General features: G+C 48.0%; 1 protein-coding gene across 2 annotated transcripts; it reads right to left on the bottom strand.

The window, feature by feature from the left end:
• Positions 1-631: 631 nt before the first annotated feature.
• IP6K2 (inositol hexakisphosphate kinase 2) lies at positions 632-19,399 on the bottom strand. Of its 2 annotated transcripts, XM_052679223.1 has the most exons (6): positions 19,282-19,399; positions 7,548-7,844; positions 5,277-5,499; positions 4,424-4,599; positions 2,728-2,903; positions 632-1,416 (listed from the first exon to the last, which is right to left on the bottom strand). In XM_052679223.1, the coding sequence occupies exons 2-6, from the start codon at positions 7,747-7,749 to the stop codon at positions 919-921; spliced, it is 1,275 nt and encodes a 424-aa protein (XP_052535183.1). In that variant the 5' UTR covers positions 7,750-7,844; positions 19,282-19,399; the 3' UTR covers positions 632-918. The 2 variants fall into 2 exon arrangements, with proteins under 2 accessions (XP_052535183.1, XP_052535182.1); XM_052679222.1 differs by lacking the exon at positions 19,282-19,399 and having other exon boundaries at positions 7,548-7,927.
• Between the last annotated feature and the right edge of the window lie 5,720 nt (positions 19,400-25,119).

Raw genomic sequence — 25,119 nt, 5'->3', positions numbered from 1 at the left:
AGTGTCTCGATGAATAAACATCCCTCTTTCCAAAGAGGAACGAGTAGGGCTGCTCGGTTATCTTTACTGCAATTATTCACCCATCTTCTGACATTCTGACATTCCTTTCCCACCTATTCGTCCCAAGTAAGATTTTAAGCTGCTTAAGATAACTTGCAAGCTCTGCAGCTCTGCCCTACCAGCTGCTATTACAGCTAATCCTGTAGGAGTTTCTTACGTATGGTTTGGCTCATCTTAGATTAGGAAAATTTATATAGAAACAGGTTACACAGCAGGAGTCAGTTTACAAGATCCCAAAACAGGAAACAGTTTGTTTGGCTGTTAGAGGCTGACTGTTGGCTTACAACAGCCTTCATCCCTCTGCTCCCTCAGAGGCACCTTCTTCCAGACCCACACAGGCCCTGCTCCCCAGAGGCAGGTGCTCCAGCTGCTGGCCAGGCCCCAGCTCTCTGCTGCCATGGTTCTCACTCGCTGTTCTGGACAGGAGGCCCAGAAGCAATGCATTATTCCACGTGGTCTAACAAAAGCTAATGAAAGCTTTGCTGTTCTAATGCTGCTTTTGCGTAACACCACCAGAAAGATCTCAAAACTTTACCCCCTTCTCAGTCAGCAGCAATGACACAAGCATCACTTACAATGAACAAAAAGAATTTTATTGGAACGTATACACACAGGGATAACAGAGGTATCTGAGTAATCAAATATGGAATGTTTAAGAAAGTTAAAATAAATAAGGATACTAAGTTTTGCCAGTGCTAGGTCCAGCACCAATATAAGTAAATGCCCTCTGAACAAGTCTGACTCTGACAGGAGCATCCCTGCAGAGCCTGTAAGGATTCCTACCACCAGAAAGTGGCCAATAATTTTGGAATACAGAGTCACGACAGTGCGCTTCCTACTGATGTGCATTCACACTGTTTATTCGCTATTTTCGTCTCTTATTTCTTTAATAATATCTATTAAATTCTGAAGTCCAAAAACGTAACCCGTGTCTTGGCCCTCATGCACCACGCTATCTTCCCCATAGTACTTGCAGGTGGTGTGGGCAAAGTCTATCATACGGACATCAACAGTACTAGCAGTGGGTTTGTAGGCATACGCTCCTGCCGACTCATCCGAAGACTCCTCTGAAAGGTCCTCCAAGTCCTCCGGGTCCGAGTCGACAGCAACTTCCTGCCTTTCCTTCCCGTCGTAGATGATCAGCAGGGAGCTCGAATAGAAGCGGTAGGACTCCTGCTTCTCCAGGACAGACTTGAGTTCAGTCAGTTTTTTAATAACAGATTCAAAGAGTTCCCTGCGCAGGTATTTGCCGTTATGAAAGAACTGGTAAAGTGCTTCTTTAAATCCTTGGACTGAGAGCTTTCTCCCATGGTACTTATTCATGAACATCAGCTGGCCAGTGCCTGCCTGGTACACCTGTGTATTCAAGCACACACAAGAGAAAAGAGGAGTTAGAGTTGCTGGCACTGCTGAGAAGGCTGCTATGGAAAGCTCTTACACGATGACACGCCGCTCTCAACACTGCTCTTGCAGAAACTGTTTGCAACAACAGCCAGCAGTGGCTACGGAACTTCGAGGCTCAGAGGAAGTGGAAAAGTCTTTCAGTTTACATTTGAGCTTTTCCACTTGGAAGGTATGACTGGGGAGTTCAAGCGAGATTAGGAAAGCTGCGGCCAAGATCTCTGTGCAAGATACAACTTGTACTGCAGCCACTCGGACACCACCTGCCTCTGCTCACAGGCACACCAGTTCATTCCCAGGATGCTGAGCTCAGAACAGGACAGCAAACGCTGTTTCAGAAAAGCAAGGTGTGCCACCATACATCTCCATATTTCCAAGAAGTTGGAGGTTCTCGTGCAGGAAGATTCTTCCTACGGGAAAGCACTCAACACAGCGCACAGAAAAAATGCCAAAACAACTCCATAAAGTAAACACGAGAGGTGCTTCTAAAGCTCCTCCTTGTTTTCCACCACAGGTCTGTACTGGAAGGCAAACCAGCAAGCCAGCCAGCTCAAATCCCTGCAGTGTGGTTAAAAGGCAGAAACAAAAGTGTGGGAGCTGCCTCGTGCTTTTCTCAGAATTTCAACAGTGCGCTGAACACCAATCATGCCAGGAGTCGTGCTGTGGAACAAGTCCCAGCAAACACTGCTGGCATTCCCAGAATCTGCTGGATGGGAGGAGAGGCTTCGGGAAAGCCTCAGAAACAAACAAGCTCTTTCCCACTTGTCACTCTAGGAAATACAGAAACAAGTAAACAAAAAACTTGGGTGAAAGTCCATGCACGGATCTCATTCAGCCCCTACTCTTACCACACTTTCTAACCCACTTCACAACAAGCCTACTTTAAACAGAAAGATCTACAGCTTCTCATAGTCTGCAAGACAGAACTGATGCTAGTTAAAATGTTGGCTAATTTTCATGTTTTATTCACAATGCAACTGCTTCCTACAGTTATCTTGCTTATCTGGAGATGTTAATCAAATCAGCAATTTTACTACACAATTTTCAATTACTCTTATGGTGCAGGAGCCTGCACCGTAAGAACTTTCTTGCTCAGAGAACACTTTCCCTGTGATGCAGGAGCTGCTACCTTCCACTGGGAAGTCATTCACAAAAGCCTCATTCCCCTCACTGCTCGAAATGAAGCACAGCATCTCAAGGACAACAACACAAAGGATGAAGCAGGTACTCGTCAGTTGCCTTGCACACAACTCACTTTCCTCTCACCTGCATGCCACAAACTCTGACTCCAATAACAGCTGATGTGCTCTGCTGACATTTACGGATTTGGTTCGCCTTCTTCTCTTCTGAAGCATCATCTCCATGCTGTCGGGTTCCCATTTTGAGGTCCAGCACACACGGTACTTCATAGCGAGATGTCAGGTTTTCCAGCAAAATGAATTCTGAAGTGCTAGTTAAGGAACCGTCCTCACAGTACAGTCACAGGACTTTAAAACCGCTACCACAGGCATGTTAGTGCCATAATTCCAATCATAGTTATGCCCACTAAACAGCAGCCTATCAAAACTCAGTTGCAAACACCTGGTATTAAAGTACTTACCTACTCCTAGTTATACTGGTCTCTAGAGAAGATAAATGAGTCAGGTGATTTCTTTGTTCATTTGCAGTAAGTGGGAAAAATGTAATTGAGGTCACAAAATCTGGCAGACAAGCCACAGATTCAGACAAAGTACAGCCCACAAATACCTCAGAACACAAGGTCTGCTTCTGAAATATCACACACTTGCCAGGTAATTTATCAGTCACCTGCAGTGAAGCAGTGACAACTCTGCGCAGCCACAAAGTACTTTCTCTCACTCTGAACAGTTTATTAGTCACTGAGATGTTCGGGTAATTCATTCACCAGAACTCCTCACACACAGGGATTTGCTTACCAAAGCATACAGGTATTAATATCTTGGCAGGATTTACTGGCTGCATGCAACCCTGCATATAGCAGGACCTCCCCCAGCCACACAAACAGCACCTAGGTTGGAAAAGACCTCCAAGATCATCCAGTCCAACTGCTCACCCACCATCACTCTTTCAGAGAATAAAGGTTTCCTACAGCGAACAAGTTGGAATGCCTTCCAACTCAAGGCCACCACTTCTTGTCCTATGGCTATGGAACATATGGAAACTTATGTGGGAGCAGAGCCAGACCCCAACTTGCCACAGCCTTCGTTCAAGCAGCTGCAGAGAGACGAGCCTCTTCTGCAGACTGAACAACCCCAGCTCCTTCTGCTCAACTGAACAACCCCAGCTCCTTCAGCTGCCCCTCATGAAACCTGCGTTCCAGGCCCCTCACAGCTTCACTGTCCTTTTCTGGACACGTTGCTCTGCCTGAAGCTGCAGAGCACAGAAGCGTGCCTCAGCTTTCATGTAGTCGCTGCTTTTTTCTCATGCTGCCATCCTGACAGTTTATATTCAGCTTGTCTTTATCAGAAAGGCTCACTGTAAGGAGACTATCAAAGCAGACCACTCTATCAGACCATCCCACCCTATATTTCAGACAACATTGAGAAGTTGCTGAGAAGGGAAAGCAGCAACTAGTTTTTGAGATCCTCAGTACTGATCACAGTAATGGCTCTCACCAAGGGAAAAAAGAGTCACTTAACTCTCCCCTCCTCCAAAAGCTTACCTTAGTAAGTCTGTTTTGTGGAAGATCCCAAACGCTCTAAAGCCTTTCCATTAACTAAGTCCCAATCTGCAGAAGTTACTTGGATTTCCTGCCCTCACTACTTCACAGCATGCTGGAAAAGCCTGCATCCTGGAAAGTGCTGGCAATCCCTTCCAAGTCACCATGTAAGTGACTGCTTCACAAAGATCCCTGGGTTGGAGTTAAGCCTGGCTAAACTTTTATCTGTCATGTTCAAGAAATAAAAAGCAGAGCCCTACCCATTCCATCTTCAGGAAAGGATACTGTACTGATTTCGGTGTTTTGCATTTTCCTTCATCCGCTGTAACTGCTGCTGGTGACATTTCATGCTCCAAGGATTATGCTGCTTAAGCTGTGAACTAATATTTCCTTTTTTCTCTACAGTATAATACAAAACTTCAGATTTCTTCAGCCACTCAAACTCTTCCTCTAGCTTATGACTAGAAAACAGAATAAAGCATTAGATTAGATTAGAAGTGAATCAACAATGAACACTTAGTTTATAAAGTTAAACCCAGTGAGGTCTGTTTTACTTGCATTCTCTAACAGCTAGCACTAGTTTTTTTCCCCCTTTCTGTACATTCAGACAATTAGCATACAGGTAAATTAGTCACAAAACATGCAGTAATTCAATGTATGCATTCTTTACCTGTCTGAATTACTTCCAATATGTAAGGGATACTTTAATGTATCCTTACCCTTGCTAAGGTTAGTGTTCTAGCTCAGTACTTCACAGCTCAGAGAGCTCACAGAAGGCATAATTATGAGAAAACGGGAGGGAGAACATGATGAACAGAGATAAAGCTGTCTTCCTACAACAGCACAATTGGAATGTGATGGCTTGGTTGTAACACATCTTTTGTACAGCACTGGAAAACCCTTCTTAGGTAATCGCAGCAAAAAGCAGTCACCATGCTAACAGGCTCAGGACAGGGCAGTTTCACAGCTGAGCCTGACTGCAGTGAAAAGGTCAGGAAAAAGATGAAAGAAATGAGAACAGAAACTGAAAGCAGAGATCTGGAGAGTTCTCTGGAATTCTGGAGACCTTATCCCAGTTTGACAGCAAAAAATGCTATGCTTCAACACTCTGCATCCCAGCTCTCCCTCTTAAACCTACCTTTTCATCTTTTCCTCTTTCCTGTGCTGTCGGACCCACTCCTTAGATAGCTTCTCATTTTCTAACAACACTGTCTTTTTGTTAGTCCATCGCAACAGCTTACTTTTGGGTTCACAGTCAGAATTATCTAAGTTTTCCAAGTTATCGTGGTCCCCATTTAATGGATATGCTATTAGACATAAGTTTCCATCTTCATCCTCTTCAAAGCTCACTGACACCACGCCTGAAGAGAGAAAGGACATAAGCAGCTGTGAATTGCTGAAGCAATAAGCAAGCCTTTTAACAGCACACAACATTAAAAATACAGCAACTTTTGTTTTTTTCTCTTACCCTGGTCCTTAGTTTCTATCTTGCCACAGGCCAAACCTCATTTGCCAACCTAACAAATATCAAAAGACCTAGACAAAGATGATACCTTAAAAAAGACAATTTATCATAATGACAGAATATTAAAAAAAAAAAAAAATCTGTTCTCTCCAATTCAGAATCAAGTAAGAATCAAATAATAACAGGAGACAATTTCAATTAATAAAAATGTTTATTAAAAAACCTGACTGGTCTGACCCTAAACGAGATGTCAAACATGTTAACAACTTGCAGTGAAAATCTGCACCAAAAAAAAAAAATCCAAACAGTGAAAGCTTTACGTTTTTGCATGACAGCAAAGCAAAACCCACTTGTGCAAACAGGATTTGGTCAGCAGAACCCCAGGGGAAAGACTTGCAAGCAGAGCAAAACAAAATGATGTCACACGACAGTGAAACTAGTCCGAGTGCATCCCTCTTAAATCACTACATTGAATTACACATTCTCTTCTTTTTGGTATATATTTTATTGATAGCAGCAATGCAGTAGTGCTGTGAAATCACACAATGCAGTACAGAACACATCTGTGGTACATGGAGACGGCGAACCTTGAGAACACTTTTCTCTGACCCTCCCTCTGCAGAGGCTCTGGAGCACCGCGCTGCATGCAGTCCCAGCACAGTGCTCTGACACAGAGCCCCCCACGCTAACGTTAGCATGTTTCTGGGCGTGCTTAAGCCATGACAATGTCTGAATTGGTTTTTAGGTTTTTATTTTCCAGTCCCCTCTCCTTATCCTCAAATCAAGTTCTTGCAGCTCATCTTTGGGCCAGAGGGAGAGGTCTCGGCGAGAGATGGCAGGCAGCTCTGACACCTACAGTGCCCATGGGAGGGGGTGCAGAGGCTCTGACACTCCTGCTGCCACAAAGGAAAGGACAACAGGAAAAAGGGGGGTGGAACCAGCTAGCAAATGGCCTTTATCCTGGAAAAATAATAACAGAAGGCCCAAGTGAGGCCCCTTATCCCCTAAATCCCTCCCACACTCCCCAGAGCCATGCAGACCGGTACAATCATTCTATTACATTCTGAAAAGGATCACTCAAAGACCACATTTTCTTCCAGTCCCAAAGAACTCATGTAAGAGGTGTCAGTCTCTGCCAGCACGCAGGCAGCACTACTGGGAAACATCTCTGAAGTCTTCTGCCAGTTTCACAAACAGTGCAAACGGTCACCCTACAGCTGTTAAAGTCAGCGTGCCATAAAAAGCAACTCCAGTTAAAAAATGCTTTGGTCATTATTTATTAATCACCAACCAGCCATCGATGGAATAACAAAGAAAAGAACTTCTGTTAACTAGTGCAATGTTTAGGAGAACTGGAATTTCCACTCCTACATAAGATCTGACTCAGCCTCATCACGGCTATTTGATCTTTGCCTACCTAAACGCCATGGATTTTCGTTTCCTTAATGACAAAACAACGCTGCAAGTATTTAACAAGACACTTCACCAACGTGTATTTATTGTGATCAAAATGAGAGTGAAAGGACAAACCCCCAAATAAATGAGATCACAATTAAGCTTACACACAACACCCAACTTATCAAATTCCTGTAAACAGACATCAAACAAGTGGTGAAAATTAATTACAAATCCACAAAAAAGCAGCAGATAATTACTGAAAACATCCGCAAGCTGTTAGTGACTTACCTATGCCTAAGGGAGATACATGGGCTATCACCAGCAGAGCTGCTCTACTCTAATGCTGTTAGGCAGCCCAAACACCAGCTGGGCAAGCATTTCCACCCTGCATCTCCACAGCCTGCCTCAGACAACATCAAAATACATGAAAAGAAAACCCCCAAAACCTCTTCCACGCAGAAGAGATTTCAGAGACAGCAGAGCACACAGCACGCTGGTATTGCAGAAAGCAGCAGCCTGACCCCATCCTATGGTTCTGTAACTTACCCTCATATTGCGGAGTGAATTTACGCATTTCTGTTGGGAGAGTCTCATAGAACTGGTGCTCCCGCTGGATAAGGGGCTTACAGATAGTCTTGTCATTAAACCGGAGGACACAGGAGTGTCCCCCGACCTGGTGGACAAAGGGCTCGAGCAGGACTCCCTTGGAATAGTGCTCCACTTCCATAGCTCCAAATGCTGGGCTCATCCTTGTAGCGCATTAGACAGAGGGAGGCGACGGCGTGAGGGCGGTTCCGAGGTGGAGGTCCCGGAGGCGCGCAGGCGGAGCTCCAGCCCAGCGGTCTGTAAGGCAAGCAGAGGAGCACCGAACTGAGCACCCCACTCGGCCCCGCGCGCCGCTCGGCCGGCGCCGGACTGCGGGCGCGCTCGGGACGCGACCAGACAGATCGCCGCGCCTCGGCCCGCCCACCGCGCCTCGACCAATGGCAGCCGGCGATGGGCGGGGCCAACAGCTCCCGTCCTCCCGCGCCTGCGCGATGCCGGCGATGGGCGGGCCGTCCCGGCACGCAGCGCACCAGCACCGCCCCCTTCGCCCCTGCACCGCCGGGCGCGGGGTCACGGAGCGCGGCTCAGCCCGGCCTGCCTGCATGTAAAATTTTAGTCAAATCGCTCTAATTTTAGACAGGAGCTTTAATCATTAACTTTCTGCAGCGAAAACAGGCTCCTCTTATTTCGTCTGAAGATCATTACTCAAACAACAACGCACTTAGTTCAAAGGGATCACAAAGCGTTCCAGGTCACGGCTCTATTTTTATTTGCCCTCCTTTGTTACCCGGCGGCTTTCCATTAACCGAGAAGCAGCGCCGCGGGCTGCAGCACACCGCGCACGGCACGCCCCGGCCGTGGGGGCATTACTGGAGTGAAAGCACCACTTCAGGACACGGATCGATCGTTCGGTTCCAGCTCCGGGAATGTTTACCTGCACCACAGCTAACAGATCGATATTCTACTCACTACACAGCACTTCGCTGTTTTTTCTCCCTTGCTTTCAAGAAGCGTAACAGCATTACCAAATTAGCAAGCTTCCCTTCCAGCACATTCCGTCACTGTGCTCTGACTGCGTCCCCAGAGACGCCCACAGCACGACACACAGCTTGTAGACAGGCAGGTCGGGACCTCTCAGTGTCACCCCAGCCATTTCCCAACTGCAGCAGTTCCACATCTCTCCAGAGTTGCAATTGGGCTTTCCTTGCACCAGCAAGGCTTCTGGTGCCTCCAGTGTTAGGCAGAGGTTTGCTGGCACTCACTGCGGGCAGAGCTCAGCATGCACAAGGCCATGGGGGAGCACAGCTCCGTGCTGGCACTGAACATGGGCACTGCAAGAGGGGCTCTTTCCAAGACAGCAGTACAGCTCTGTGAGCACCTTCCTGATTATCCTTGACATAGAGACACCGACTGGCAGCAGTGATTCTGGCTCCTGGTTAGCACCAGTCCTACTGCTGCAGAAGCTGCACCAGGAGCTCGGTCTTACAGACACTGCTCCAACACAGGGCCGTGTAGCAGAAAGTGCCTGCAACACAGCCAGCACTCAACACCTTGCTTACCCAACGCACCTTCAGGGAACTTGTCAGCAGCAGCTCAGCTTGTTTGCTTCACACAGGCCCAAGCGGTGCAGACAACACTCCTGCCCATGGTGCAGCACGTTACTTGGCAGCAGTGCTCCCAAGCACAGCCCCCAGCAGGGCTGCTCACACTCCTTCGCTGCTTCCTGAAAAACACAGGTCTGGCAGCACATCATACAGCACAGCTTCCCATTCAAAGGCTAACAAAGCAAGCTTTTTTATAGCTCTGGTATTATAAAAATAGCAGTTATGCAATATTTAAAGGAGGGGGGGAGAGGCACATTAGAAACAACTCCAAAAGCCAAACACCATGTGCTCAGTGGGGATGATGTGAAGGCTGGAGAGACAGAGGGAACTCGCACCAGCCTGTAATGCGTGTAAGGTCTGAACAGGGCAGCAGTGCCCAAAAGGCGATACGCCTGCACGCCCCGCCAGCGATTCGTATCTCAGTGAATCAAGCAGCTTAAGTTGGCCCTGGGAACAATTACTGTATTTTACCCATTCAAAGTTTGAAAGATATCTGAGTTCAAGTTGCTTCCATGCCACAAAGTGGCCTTCAGAGGTATTCTCATTAGCATGTCACAGCAAAAATACCCTTAAGATTTTGCTCTGGAATGCTAAAACCCCAGGATTTTTACTACAATGTGTTTGCTATTTTAACTTCACCTAATATCGGGAAATTCACCACTCAGCTTCACAGAACCTGAATCACAACTGTAAGGCCCACCAGAAACCCCTGTACCATCCCTTTTACAAACACCATGCTTGCACAAAACAGCCTTGCAAACATCAGATAGGTTTTACTTCCTTCAAAAGGAAAGCTCTAACATACGTCTGACTGCTTCTGACAGCAGAGATCTCAGCCAGGATGAGCACAAGTTTACACTGCTTTTTCCCCATTCCATGCCCAGCTTGTTACCAATGCTCTTTAGGCAGGACAGAGCACACAGCAGCCATCTTCCAGTATCTTTATGCCAAACTCAGCGTGCTCTGCCCTTCCCCACATGCTCTTATTTTCATCCACACATGACAGTGACTATAAAAGAACAGCACCAATAACTCACATTTTCAGCATTTTAAAATGCATCTTGGGTGACTCCACTCTTTAGCAGGTATTTTATGCCCTCACTGATTCTTAACTCAGTCCAATATGTGACTGCATTAATGAATACATCCCCTGGAGAGATCCCAACTAAGCACCAACTCCCCCCTTCCTAACAATCTCACTGAATAACCCTTTTCCCCAACACCCAACAGCTAAACTGCTGGCTCCAAACCACCTTTCTGACCCCCTATTAAAGCTGGGTTTCCCTGAGCTCAGACTTGCACACACCGGGGCCAACCTGCAGCCTCCAACAGCCCCCACTCACTCAGGTGGCACAAACGAGGCAGCAAAGCTTTCTGCCCTCCTTCCCACAGCTCACTGCACAATGCAAAAGGGAAGCTGCCTGCAGAGCTGAGCTGCTACAAAATGCCCTAACCCCACAGAACCAAAGATGAGTCCCTCCTACAGATTCCAAGGAAGCCAAACCACACAGATGGGCAAATGTGAGCAAGCAGAAAACCAGTGACCCAGTGGAAATGACAAAGAGAAAAGTGGTCCAATCTGAAGAAATGAAAACCAACTGAGAAGGGACAGACAAACATGCAGCCATCAACATGGAAAGCACCAAGGGAAGTTTGTGAGACACCCCACCACCTGCTTTGTGCACATTGGAACCGTACTGAGGGCTCAGTTGCAAGTCACTGCCATGTGCAAAGAGAACAGCCTTCACAGCGGGACCAGCATAAGCACACCAAGAACCTGCAATGCACCTATTTGAGTGGGATTTTACCAGCACATTCCAAACCCTTACATGAGCACACAACAGGCAAGCTTCGTCTTCCGTTACCAGCTCTGTCAACCTATTGCAAATAGCAAGGTACACTCCTTGAATAGAAGCTACAAAGCAGAGGGATGCAACATCAGGATGTCAAACCTGTTTGGATAAATGCTCCCTGGTTTCCCTAGATGCAAGAAAAAGACACAGGGCAGTGGCATGCTGTAGATCTGCAGCATCTGCTAACAAATCTTCCCAGTGTCCGCAACACTTTGGTCTGCATCTCAGAAGGCTGCTCTATCAAATCTGCTTTAAAGGAGTGGGGGAAAGGTGTAACTTAAACCATGGGTCTGTGACTACTCACACTACTTCGTTACTTATAAGTACTGGTAAGGAAAAAAATGCTGAGCTGTAAGTTCCTATGTAAATGAACTTATTTTTGTGTTCTTCTGCAGCAAATCAATCAATATAATGATCTTTAAGTGGTCATTCAGAGACATGTTCGTGCTCATCTCTCAGTTACAAGGTGTTGTAAAAACACCCAGCAGGAACAGTTACAGGAGTTAAATATCAATTCCTCCATACCTACACATAGAGACAACATGTGCATTCACTTTCCAAGCAGCAAGACTTTGGCTCCAGGCTTCACAGGTCAGGATGAGAGCAACAGGAGTCCGGCACCATAAGATGTGCTCAGCACCACCAGCTCACCTGCAGCCACTTCTCCTGCTGAACATACAGTGCTTGGTCTCTTCTACTGGTCTGTCCCACCTGCTTCTCAGAAATACTGATACCAGTTTTTTTCTTCTGATCTGTTCTTATGAAACCGCTGGCAACTGCAGCAACACAACCATGTAGGTTGGAACAACAGAAAGGCTTCACCAGACAAAAGAAAGAAAATTCTTTCAAGTTCTTCCCTTAATCACACGTAATTAGACTGAACCTAAAACGCAGAATTACGCATAATTCAGGAACAGAGTTATACAAAACATGTTTGCAAAACCCTTTTGGGAAAGCAGCAGAGCTAAGTAGACAGCAGTTTTGCTTCTATCAAGGTAGAAATCTAATCTTATTTTTGACATCAGATCACTAACAGATGGAAGAATGCATATTTATTATCAGATGGAAAGTATCTGTTCATCTAGAAATTAAAGCAGCAGCACTTGCCCTCCTCCAGTTACAGGAACTCCTATTTCAAGCTGTAAACATTTTCCTGTTGTATTACTGGAGAAATGCAGCAATAAAACCCGAAGCAAATCCACTGGCATTAGCTTTTCAAAAAAGGTCTGTGCTTTGTGCCAGAGCTCATCCATCACTGGCACGTGACAAGCAAAACATAGCTGAAGTATTTAGCTCTAAAAAAAATCGTTCCAGCCTCTTTGTAAATCTCTGCTAGCTTTACAAATCTTCAAAATTAGCAATAAACTTCAAAAGAAAGGTCAGGATTGTTGAAAACACCTGGAAATACCCCAGGTTCCTCATGCCAGGCATGCTGCACCCACAGGCCCAACTCCACCGAGAGCAGAGAAGCAGCGCAGCTCAGCCTGCAGGAGCCAGCAGTGCACAGCAGCACCTGCTGCAGGCAGCCCTTGCAAGGAGCACTGGGCCCTTCCACCCAACGCTAACGCTGCCTGCAACCTACAAACAGAACATCAGGCACTGCAGTGCCTATACACGCATAAAGATGGGCACTTAGCATAAGGAACAAACAAAAAGCAGCATTTTTGCTAGCTCCTTTTAACCATGGAGTTGTTTTCCTTCAAATATAAGCAGCAGTATTTACTATGAGAAAAACACTGCTGCTCAAGTTGAGACGTGCATTGACAGCTGTAAGTCTGGAACAGCTGCAGAGCTGCTCTTGCAAGTATCGGCAGGACTTCTGAACACAGCCCAAACAGATGAAACTAAGAATTACACAGCACACATATCTGTGGATAACACACTGACAGCACAAACACGTCAAAGAAATCTGCTGTATCACGTTCCATCACTGCTCCTCACACACAGCTGCTGCCCCTTACCGTGCCTAAGCCAGCTCAGAATGACTAGGAGAAACACACAGCCCTCTCGCTTTGTCTCGGAACACAAGAGAGTAACCAAGGCAATTCGAGAGCTTATACAGCCTTTTCTTAGCTGATGAAGCCACTGAGCTGAGGGAGGGAAGCCCTTAAACCTCAGCAAGGAGGTCAGGGGCTCTGAACAAGCTTTAGAAATACCAAAAAGCAACAGCTTTCAGCTCTCTGTCCGCCCTTTGTAATCTGCACGTTTAACAATTACATAAACAAAGCTCCAGCAAAATGCCAGCTTTCTGTCTCAAAGCTATTTAATCTCCCTGAAACAAAAATAAAGCCAAGTTAGGGGTTACTAAGCATACCCTGCCAGAAAAGAGCGTGCAATTCTAACCCATGTGGTATTTCCAGGGACTGTGTAATTTAAGAGCTCACCTCTGTGCCACGTAAAATGCCATGGAAACTCAGAAACCCGAACCGCCAGAACTAAGCTACTTGAACTTCCTATTTAGAAACTGATCCATCCTAGGACAGCACTCTGACACCGCTGGCCAAAAACACCGGTTGCTATAAAAAGACAACGCTGCCCTTTGTCATGGAGAAACCAGAATAGCATTCAGCCTTTAATCTTCTGAAAATAAGACAGCAAAAGCTAAATTACGTGGATTACACAAGCAGAAGTGCTATTCGAGACACAAAAAGCCACCCAGAAATTCAAGCATCAAGGCTGAAATAAACCCATGCGTACACCTTTCTCACTGCCACAAATTTAGCAGCCTGGCACTCCTAACCCCTCAATAAAGAACTGGGCACCTTTCTGAGCAGCCCTTGGAGCTGTGACTAAGCTGCTCTGTATGTGAAGCTGCTCAGAAGGGAACCTGTCAAGTCTTTCACAAGGGTTGCATTTGCTGTATCGCAGGAAGTTTTTTCTGTCTGCATTCCCTTCAGAAATCCCAATCCCTGATGCTTACATGGACAAGCCTGTTAAACTGCCCAAATCCTAAGATCTACTCTTAACTCCCTGAGAAAAAGGTCCCGGAGGAGCACCAAAGACCTTCTGTAAGTGAACCAGCAGAAGAATGATGCCAACAATCCACAGCCACATAGCGCACGTCTCCTGTTTACATGTATATTCACTCATACCATCAGCATACGTCAAATGAAGCCTAGTTCCTTCCAGCTGAAAGCAGTCTCACAGCAAAACAAGACAGACAGCAGTAAGACGTGACAGCCACATTTCATTCTGTGCTTCCTCAAATACTGGGTTTGAGACTCAACCTCGGATCAGTCCCTGAGCTTTTGCTGCCCATCAGTGAAGGTTCCTGAGAGTCATTCACCATATCCTTCCAACTGCGTTCGTTTCAGAATGCACTGAACCACCCACAAACACATCTCTAACCAAACCACACAGCCTGAACTTCCATCCTTGAGGAATCATATATTACTGTGTGATTTTTACATGCACCTCCTGTCCCCTCCACGCTTCTTAAAGATACCCTGGAACCAAGTTACAGCAACATTTGGTACCAGCCAGCAACTCCCTGACACAAGGGAGCAAGGCTGCCACAAGTGTATCCACTAGCCAAAGAAGGACTTGGACAGGATGACTGCCAAAAGCCTCTTTTCTCCTCAAAACTCTGCGGTACAGCACCATCATTCATGCTGTGCTCATATTCCAATTGTGTGTTTCTGAAGAACAACACTGTCAGAAAACAAAACACGTCAGGGAGAAATCAAGCTTATGGAAGGTCATGGAAGACTACATTCTTTGAAATCAAACTGTGTACAGTGATGTTAAGTCATTATTCACCCAGACAAGAAATAACTGTTCAAAATTTGCTTTTTGTCTCAATAGAACAAGTGCAAGACACTCCCTCCCATTACCACTCGGTTCAGTGTAGCTACTGCACCTTTATTCCACCTACACCTCATCCTTGAGAGGCTGCTCACTTCCATCAACTCTGAAAACTCCAGTATGAACACATCACATCCATCCACTTCAACCCCATGCCTTTACTTCCACTGAACCAACCTTGTGAAAGAGCCAATACCCCACAGACATCAAGATGATGCCCATCAAGTCAGCAGTTCCTCTTTGTAACAAGGTGTGCCAGCTAACCTCAGCCAAAGAATGATAAATAATTGGCCGTCATGTTCTTAATCATATATCCAAAGTACAAGTGCTGTTCTTTGGCAAAAATAAATGAAGAGTAATTGCTAGAAGGAAACTGTCAGCATCAGTAAGCACAAAATTAGGCAGTGCCTACAACTCCTGTAAGGTTTCAGGCACTACTGAAGCCTTCTGCACCACAGCACCGCGCTGCTATTTGGGCACTGTCGTCAAAGCCATCTGTGCCTCAAGAAAATAAACCCAGCAGTTCCCAGTGCTCATTCTTAACAGATTCAACAGTGCCTGTGAAAATGAGTATTTTGTCCTGGTACAGAGCTCCCCGAGCTCTAGATATCAACTGGAGCATCACCAGCCAGTTCCAGCTAGTCAGCCCAATTCTGTTAGTTCCTTCCATTTCTTTGAACTTCAGCACAGCTGGAACAGGATATAGTGACCAAGACATACAGTTCCACTGATAGGCTGCTGTGTGAAATCAGTAATTGGCCTTCCTGTCTGCCCTATTAACTGGCTGGACAGCACTTACCCAGCTCCAAACCAGCCACGACTTGTGCACCCACTGCTTCCCAACCACTCGCAGACGCAATGAGTTCGTCCTCATTGAGCAAGATTCTCAGAGATCAAAAGAGCTGTAAAAGCAAACTTTTTTTTTCCCCAGTACAGCAATGCAAAACTGGACACTGCGTGGTTCCAGCTATCTTCAGTAGTAAGTATCTGACAACCAGTACAACAGAAGAGTACCTTCTGTACCTATTATAAAGGTTATTGTTAGTCCAACACAACCCAGCAGAGGCACGCTCAGAACCTCAAGGTTCAATACCTAAAGGGAGCCCACAGAGGGGAGGGGAATCAACTCTTTGAAAGGGTTGATACATCTAGGATGAGGGGAAATGGTTTTAAGTTGAGGGAGGCGAGATTTAGGTCAGATATCGGGGGGGAAATTCTTTACCCAGAGAGTGGTGAGGTACTGGAACAGGCTGCCCAGAGAGGTTGTAGATGCCCCATCCTTGGAGGTGTTCAAAGCCAGGTTGGATGGAGCCCTGGGCAGCCTGGTTTAGCATTAAACGTGGAGGTTGGTGGCCCTGCATGTGGCAGGGGGTTGGAGATTCATGATCCTTGAGGTCCCTTCCAACCCTGGCCGTTCTGTGATTCTGATTCTGTACTGCCATGCAAATCAAGAAGTGCCCAAAACCATCATTGATGATTCAAAGTTCATAAACACTTTACTGGACATCACCACCAACAAATCTGCATTTGAACAGTTTTACCTCCCTTATATCTACAGTATGTCAGACTCTGCAGCAGAAATGTGTGGCTACTCACAGCTCATTACACTGGGTCACCTTTTTTTTCTTAACTTTTTTTTTTTTCTTCAAAATTGAAGAAAAGAATGACATCATAACAAAAATAGTTATTATGAAGGGCCCAAAATAACATCATCATGAGATATTTCTAAGAAGAGACACAGAAACGGTTACCTACAATTATACCTTAAAACTACACAACGTAGCTCTTCGTATCTGAAAGCCATCCCTATTCTGGATGCATTAACCTTGGGCAAGACTGAAAGCCAGGTTCAAGAACCAGTGATAGAGGAAAAATCCTCTCCCTGCAATGGAAAATTTTCATCTCTTCAAGCAAGCCACAGAGATGCTGAGCCGGGCCGGCGTTGCCTAGACACCAAGTGCTGCCTCCTGCCAACAGGGACAAGCTGCGCATCAGCAAACCAACAGCTGATAAGTGGATGAACTGGAAGAGACAGCGAGTTTTTGCGCACACTGGTGTCAAAAACCTGACTTCCTCCACACCATGGCACTACCCCCGCTCACTAGGTACTCCAGAACTGTTACAAATACAGAGATATCAGCATAACAGAATACACTCTACCATACTTAGTTCTTATCTCCACATTTATAGGTATACCTAGAGCAGAAAGTGCAATCAAGCTGATTTTTTGTTTATCTGCAACTCAGTTTCCATCCTTTCAACCTTTTGCTGCAGCATCTCATTGAGGAGAGAGCATCTCATATTCTACCTGCCAAACAAGTTCTGTACTCGAGCACTGGTGCAGAAATGGTAAGGAAACCAATGAATGTCTTCAGAACAGAAGCTGCACCTCAGCCTAGCACTGAAAGCCACATCAAACCACTGCTCACTCCCAACCCCCACTGTCCCCACAGGGACACTGCTCTGCTCCGAGAGGCACACGCCTCACACCAAAACCACTGAGAGTTTATTCCAAATCGAAACCTTATCTAATTGAGTTTATTCAGACAATAAAGATTTAATGATTAAGAGCAACTAATGTTTAGCTTATCATTTTGGGTGGGACTTCCTTGTGGACAGTCACCAGTAGGTTTTTCACCGCCAGCTTGAGAGTAACCTATTCCCAAAGCCAGAAGGCAGACATCTGAGAGGACAACGGGGAATGGTTTTAAGCTAAGATGGAGGAGGTTTAGGTTAGATATTAGGAGGAAGTTTTTCACACAGAGGGTGGTGAGGCACTGGAACAGGTTGCCCAAGGAGGCTGTGGATGCCCCATCCCTGGAGGCATTCAAGGCCAGGCTGGATGTGGCTCTGGGCAGCCTGGTCTGCTGGTTGGTGACCTGCACATAGCAGGGGGCTGGAATTAGATGATCACTGTGGTCCTTTTCAACCCAGGCCATTCTATGACGCTATGACCTGTGACCACAGCAGGGCACCGTTACAACAAGGCTTCCCTACTTTCCCCCAACCTCTTCAGAAAACAAGAACATCCTTAAAACCCCCTGCCTCCTCCCCTGCTATCAGAGAACAATGATGAGGCACTACCACAGTACCGACATGGCAGAAAGCCCAACCACGGAGGGCAGCTAAGTGCTTCTTTCTTTAACATCTTTCCTCACCCTGCTTTTTCAAAGCAGCATGCCTGACAAATGCAAAGTATTCTCTGCAAGCAACTGGTAGGGCAGGAATGTTTGAGAGCACAAAGCCCAGCACTCACATCTCATCACTACCCAGCTGTCCAGCTCCATCCCAAATTGCTGTACCACATGCCCACCCTGATTCTGATCTACTTTGCCTCAAGAATAAATAGCAACATAAAACTGCTTCATTTGTATTAGCAGAGTACTGCAGACAATTTATTATTCCAGAAAGCTATGAAGGGAAGAGCTAGGAAGAGAGCTTTTCAATTAAGGTAATGAATCTCAATTTATGGAAAAATACTTGGCCAAGTGTAAGGTCTTACTTTTATTAGAAACAAGTCCATTTGGATGGCTGTAATCCTCGCCAAGCATCTTGTGAGCCCTCCTCCCAAAATCCTTCCCACCACCCTTACCAGCAGACACCTCTGATCACTTCAGATGTTTATGAAGAAGAAACAACGCTTTCTGGATTCTGGCAGTTAAATTGTTGCTGTTTCCCACTTACAAATTATAACAGCAGCATAGTAAACAACAAATAAATGTTACCTAATGATTCAATTCTGAAGTACGTGTGTGTGTGCTTTTGTATATGAAGCCACGAGACAGGATGAGCAAAGATACCAATGTTTCAAGGCAGTTCAAAACCACACAACTAGATGCTAAGCCCTTATTCCAAGACCTAATCCCGAAGCGCCCAGAGATGCACGCAGCACAAAACCACACGGGGACATCCAGAACCCCCGCATCAAGAAATAAAAGCTGACAGACCAGAAGCAAAGGGCAATTAAATCCCAGCTCGTGGCAGGAGCGATATCCGCGCTATGCACGTGTACTTCACACAGTGGAAACGAGGCCAAGGACACATCGGGGCGCGAGTCCCACCGGGCCGTTACCACCAACAGCGATAACGCTGCTACGCCGAACGAACCTTCCTGCGCCGCGGCCGCGCTACAGCCGCGCCACCCGCCCCGCGCACTTCCGATTCCCCACACCGGGGGCAGTGGCGGCACAGCGTTACGCAACGCATCCTCCCGTGCCGCCCGCAGCGCCGCCCGGCCCGCGGAACGCCGCCACCTCTCGCTCGGCACAGACGGGCACGGCCGAGCCGCCCGCCCCTCCCGCGGCCCCGAGCTTCCGCAGAGCCCCGGTCCCCACCCCCCGCGTTCCAGAGTTCCCCCCCCATCACCGCAAGGCCCCGACGGAGACCGCCCCCCTCCCCACCTCCTTCACTCCCGGCAGCGGGCCCCTCGGAGCCCCGCACACCCTGGCGGACCGCCCGAGCCCTGGCCGTTACCTGAGGTCTGGTCGGCGCCGGCGGCGGCTGCGCCTCTTTTGTTTGTCAGACGTGAAAATGGCGGCGCGGAGCGCGGCCGGCCCTCCCCCACCTCGGCCCCAAGCCCCGCCCCCCCATCGCGCCCGCCTCACGCTATTGGCACGGCCTGCCCTGCCGCGCGCTGATTGGACGGCCGCCGGCGGCACTGTTGCTAGGGGAGCCGGGGTTTGGGGCGCTGCGGGACGGAGAGGCCTCGGTCCCCCGAGCTCATCGCGGCCTCCTCCGCCGGCCGGTCCACCCCACTCCTGGGCCCTCACTAACGAGCGGTGGCTCCTCGGGGCCTGAGGCCTGAGGCTTGTGGTGCTGCCGCAACAGCCTGGTCTGTGCGTAGTGCGCGGTCCCGCGGCCTCGGGCCAGATAACGACTGTTGTGGTTTAAATTAGCGCGCAGCAGGCGCTGACAGTGAACTCAGCGACGCCGCTTGAATTACGTTAATGAGACAGAGCGAGTCCTCTCAGACACAAATTGCTCCGCGCTGCATTTAAACAAAGGTCAGAGCGCCAGCAGCAGCAGCCGTGCAGCACAGCTGTTCTTTGCAGTGCGTGCAGCTGAAGGACCCTTGGTGTGGGGCATTGCTGCAAGGCACTTTTGAAGTCCAGGTCTCTTTGGATTGAAGCTAGCCGTGAGCAAACACCTGTGTAGTTTACCAAGGCAATGGCAGCTGTGGCAGATTATCAGCTCGTGCTGCCGGTTTTAATCTGCGGTTGCTGTGACACCCCAGGCTGTGGCTCCTGGTGCTGTGCATGGCACTGCTGCTGCCAGTGCTGGGGTGTTCCCATGGGATTACAGCAGCGTTAAGTTTCCTTGGGCCTTGCTCTTCTTCCTGTCCCTCTTAATTAGACAGGGAGCGATTCCAGGCTACAAGTCATTCTGACATCTCCTGCATCTCTGCGATCAGTTTTCCTGAGCCGGGTCATGCCTGTAACAAGAAGATGTTGACATGGAGCGTGGCTTGGCAGTGGCGTACTGCTGCTCAGCTCTCACTGCCCCACCTCTGTCCTGCTGCCCTTGACTACATGTGGCTAGCGGTCACCTCCCTGCCATGGGCCTGCAGGCATGGCTATAGCACTGCTCCCCTGTCTGCCAGGTGACCCATAGCACAACCTGAGAGCATCACCCCTGAGCAGTGCAGCCCGAGATGCTGAGCTCTGCAGACCCTGGGAGTTGCAATAGCAGCACTCCTCTTGCTGAGTAGAAGGAGATTTGGCACCACAGCCCCTCAGCACCTGCTCAGGTGGGCACTCTAAAAGCAGGCACTAAACATCCTGCTTCCCCAGGCACCTTTCTCTCCCTTGTGTGCTCTGTGTGAATGTATACATGTACATACACTTTTAAACGAGCTGTTGAAAAGTGCCAGGCTGACAGTTTTAAGGAACAAGCACTTGCTTTTATGAACAGAACTCATACAACATAGGAAGCAGCAGAGAAAACTCCTCTTTGCTGAGTTGTGTCAAGTCCATGACCTGGCAGAAGCACACTTGATCATTAAGTGCGTGTACATTGTTTTTTTGTCCCTGCCTAGGAGCTGTTCCTGTTACAGGGAGCAGAGGAATGCTGTAAAGTTCAATATTGTTCTTGTCATGATGAGGGATGCAAAATTTCATTTATATGAAAACTGAGACCCTGAATCAAAAGATGTAAGCAAAAAAAAAAATAATAATGCAGTCACTTCTTACCAAATCAGCCCAGTTCCAACACAAGCTTTCTTCTCACCATGTAGTCCTCATGAGCAGCCAGACACAGCCTGTGGTCTGTCTGCACAGTGCGGTCTGTGCCATTTTTGTGGTGCCTACATTAGTTCAAATGAATGCACATGGTTCTCATTACTATTTACTTGCAAAACATCTCATGAGATGTTGTGTCTGATTCAGTACACAAGGCAGGCCACTGAAGAGGCCAGCGCCTAATTTAATAAGGAAGATGGGAAATGTCATGCTTTAAAGATGCCTTGCACGGAAATAGATTCCAGGCTCTACACTCAATCCTGATGGGGCCAAAAATAATAATAATGTGAGAAGGAAGCTGGAAGGTGAAGAGCGATGGGAGGGCTTTCTGTGCGAGGCAGCAGAGAAGATGCCAGAGCTCTGGCCAGGCACCTTCTGTCAGCCACAAGCAGTTTCAAGCTGAAGGCTGAGGGATGGGGATAAACACGGCATAACACAGCCAGGCTCTGTTGGCCAGGGTGGGAGCTCAGCTCTGGGATTTCTCAAGAGCTGCCAGGACAAGAGAGATCACAGGTGTTGGAACAGTGCTTCCCTGCAGAAGGCTGTGATTAACGGGATATGTTTTCTTCTCTCTAAGTTTCTATTAACTGATTTGATCTGACCCAGGAACCACAAACAAAAACATCTGTAGCTTATGGTTTATGGGTTTGGTTTGTTGGCTGTGTTGCAGGCAAAGAGGCAGCAGCAAAGGCTGCCTCCAAGCCAGCAGTGCGGGCAAAGTATTCTCTGCCTCTTTCCCCTGTGGAGATCAGGGACTCTTGCCAGACTGCTACCACAATAGATTCAACTTGTGCTCCTGATAACAAAACTCCAGCTACTGCTCTGTCCCCTTCTTTCCCTGTCTTTATCAGTTGTGTCTGCTGTGCCGGCAGACCTCTAGCATGACTCTCCCTTCCCTTGTGAGCTGCTGGCACAGCAGAATTCCTCTGTGCTATTGCAAGATAAAAACATTCTTCACCAAAAAACACATGAATAGAACAATATGGAGATAACCCAAAGGTTAGGGCAGGCCAGAGGATTATTTATGGTACCAGTTTTCTGCATTTTCCTGCATGGCAAGGCAGTCCTGCATTTGGGCTTGCATCCCCAGCACATGGGAGCAGGAAAGCACCAGCCATTTTGGTTTCCTCCTCTCACTTCTCTGTTCATGCAGCTGTATCCCTCACTGCACACCCTCCTGCAGCTTTGCTTTCCAATTCTGCTTTTTTTCTGAGCCTCCCTCAGATGTTTCTCAGTGAATAAATCCCCGCTCTGCACAGCGCTGTGCGGATGTCTGCACTGCTGCTCAGAGCTCAGCCATGCAGGCTATTTAGGGCAGGGAAAAGCCACTTCAGATATAAATATCAATCAAAAACAAGCCAGTTCTTTCGTCAGCTGCTCTGAGCCTCCCACCACCATCACCTTCTGATTTCCATCCTCACTTTTGTGACCACTCTGTGCAGCTGGGTTTCACTCAGATTCTGGACCCTTTGCATCTCTGTGGAATAAGGGATGGTCCCAACAGACCCCACATGAGGCATTTTGCCAAGGTGAGAGATCAGATGTCCCCCTGAGTCACACTGGTGAAGAACTAGTTGCAGAGAACTTCTCATCCCCATACAGCTCATGTAATGCTTGCAAGATTTTGAAACAATACATCAATTGCCACTCTTACCAATGATCTCCCATGGAGGAGCCTGGATGCAGGTTTCCTCCTGCTCCTTTCCCTTGCTCCCTCATCCCACACCTCCTGCCAGGAGCCACCTATCAACCCAACACGAATGCAGCCATCAGTGAGCAGGCAGAGCTGGCAATGCCAAGGGGACAGAGCGAGGCGGCGTCAGTTGGGAAGGAACGTCACGCTGCTGATACAGCCCTTCCCTGCAGTTCCTCCTGCTGCTCCAGGGACTCTTCCTGGGCTATTTTTAGTGTTGAGTTACATCACCAACTATTGCACAGCTTTGAAACAGGCGTTGGCTGTGAACAGCCAGGCAGCAGCTGCAGCAAACTGTTTTCCTGCAGTGACAGTGGCAGGGAGGTGGCTGGGCTGCAGACATGAGCTGGCTTGGAGGGACACACCATAAAAGCCCCACTGCCCCAGCCCTGGGGATGCTTCCCAGCAGCGCTGCCATTGCCTGGCCGTGTGATACCAAACAATTAATCCTGTGTCTTTCTCCTCTTTCCAAAGAGAGATTGAATGCTGACCCACTTCTTTAGGGGAAATTTGCAAAGGCCTCCAGCCCCTGTGACAAGCGGGTGGCACCGAAAGCTGCTGCCGCCTATTCCTATCACCCCTTCTGCTGTTGCAAACGCCTAACATTGCAGCCATGGTGCACATAACAGATCTGCTCCTGTGAAGAGCTCATGATTTCCAGCTGGCAGAAGCTCATGCTTTTGGGTGAGAGCAGTTCACGTGCCGTCCAGCCACGCGGCTGCACAGAGAGAGGAGGCTTGTTGTGCACAGGGCAGTGAGCCCTCGGTCTGCCTGGCACTGTCACCATCATTGCGCTTCCCAGGGAAGCTCACTGCCCTCCTCCCCACTGCCCAAGTGTTCAGCCTGCTGCAGAAAGCTCTTCATCAGAAAGCAGGGAAAAGGGGATCCCTGCATGGCCCCAGCAGCATCCAGCACATACCCCCAGCCTCCTGCATCCCAAAATCTCTCTTCTGGGAGATTATGTCCAGAACAAGGGCCGGAGCAGCATAAAGAGGAAATTCTGTGTTAAATTCCTTCCTCCCGAGTCATTTTCAGAGAGGGAACAGTGTGTGCTCCCAGCACAAGTATGACGTCTTGCTGGCTGCCCACAGCTCCTGGCTGCTGTCCCCACTGAGGGAAACACCCACCAGAGCCCCCACATCCCTGGGGCAGAAGGTGCAGCTATCACCACAGAGCTGCACAGATCCCCTCTCCCTTTCCCCTCTACTCTCCAGGGGTGAAATGGTGGCAGAATTACTCTGCAGACTGTATGTGAGACAAGTGATTATCTGGGCTTGCTAACCAAAACTGGGATTAAGCAGAAGAACAAAAGCTTCATCTGCTGCATGCAGACCACCAGCCCCACGTTTATTTGTCCTCATTTCCCCAGCAGGAGCAATGAAATGGTTAAAGCAATCTGAGGAAGCAGATAATTTTGTATTTGCATTGAGCTGCTTAAAAAGTAAACAGGGAGTGAGGCCAGGCTGCCAGCAGCTGCTGCTGACCTCAAAATAAAAGAAGTTGCGGGCTGATCTGGAGCAGGGCAGGCTTGCAAGCATAGCAAGTGAGGAATGTGACAGCTCTGCCTGGCACAGACCAAGTGCTGCTGTCCTCTCCTCAGTCCCAATAGGGCCATGGCACTGGGGAGGGCATTGGAAAAAATATTCCTGATGATTTTCTCATCTCAGAGATGAGGCAAATGCTGCCCTGATCTGGACAAGCTATGCAGGGATTAGTGAAGCCAACTATCTGGGCCAAGGTTAATGAAGAAGCCTGTGAAGCCCTCCCAGCCAGTTCCCTCCTCTCAGGCGGGTTGGCATCACACTGCAGGGAGCCACGAGGCTTAGCTCCTGCCTGGCTGTGGAGCACGTGGAGCTTCTCTGCTGATAGCTGGGAAGGATTATTATTGTTATGGTTATCGTTGTCATTATCCAGTACTGCCGTCATCGCGTGGGGATGAGCTCTGTGCTGCTCAGCAGGAGCTGGGGCTGCCATGGGGTGAGTGCAGCTGGCTCATCCCTGAGTGATGGGCTCCTCTTTGCCAGCATCTCAGAGCTGACTTTGAATCCATTATCATAGAATCATTAAGGTTAGAAAAGACCACTAAGATCATCAAGTCCAATCAGCAACCCGTCAGCACTATGCCCACTAAACCATGCCAAGTACTGACAAATACAAATCAGAGGGTTCATGGACAAGGGCTCCACACCCAACCTCTTTTTCCTGCTGCCTCCACCCCTCAGTAAGGCACAATTACCCACTTAATTAAGAGGGAAGGTAATTAGCCACCCAAATGCTGCCAAGGAATGCCAGAGTCACAATGGTCCGTGTGACAGAGCAGATAACACTAAATGAAGATCATTGTTCTTCCTGGCCCTGAAAACCTGCTGACGTCACACAGTG

Source organism: Tympanuchus pallidicinctus, unplaced genomic scaffold (assembly GCF_026119805.1).
Source record: "Tympanuchus pallidicinctus isolate F22 unplaced genomic scaffold, pur_lepc_1.0 scaffold17, whole genome shotgun sequence".
Taxonomy (NCBI): Eukaryota; Metazoa; Chordata; class Aves; order Galliformes; family Phasianidae; genus Tympanuchus; species Tympanuchus pallidicinctus.
This window is presented reverse-complemented; position numbering and strand designations above follow the sequence as displayed.

Excerpts from the sequence above, each read along its gene's own strand:
- IP6K2 (XM_052679223.1), bottom strand. The coding sequence starts at position 7,749 with ATGAGCCCAGCATTTGGAGCTATGGAAGTGGAGCACTATTCCAAGGGA. Across the intron at positions 5,500-7,547 it reads ATTCACTCCGCAATATGAGG|GCGTGGTGTCAGTGAGCTTT; the intron begins GTAAGTTACAGA and ends TTCTCTCTTCAG. Across the intron at positions 4,600-5,276 it reads AAAGAGGAAAAGATGAAAAG|TCATAAGCTAGAGGAAGAGT; the intron begins GTAGGTTTAAGA and ends TCTGTTTTCTAG.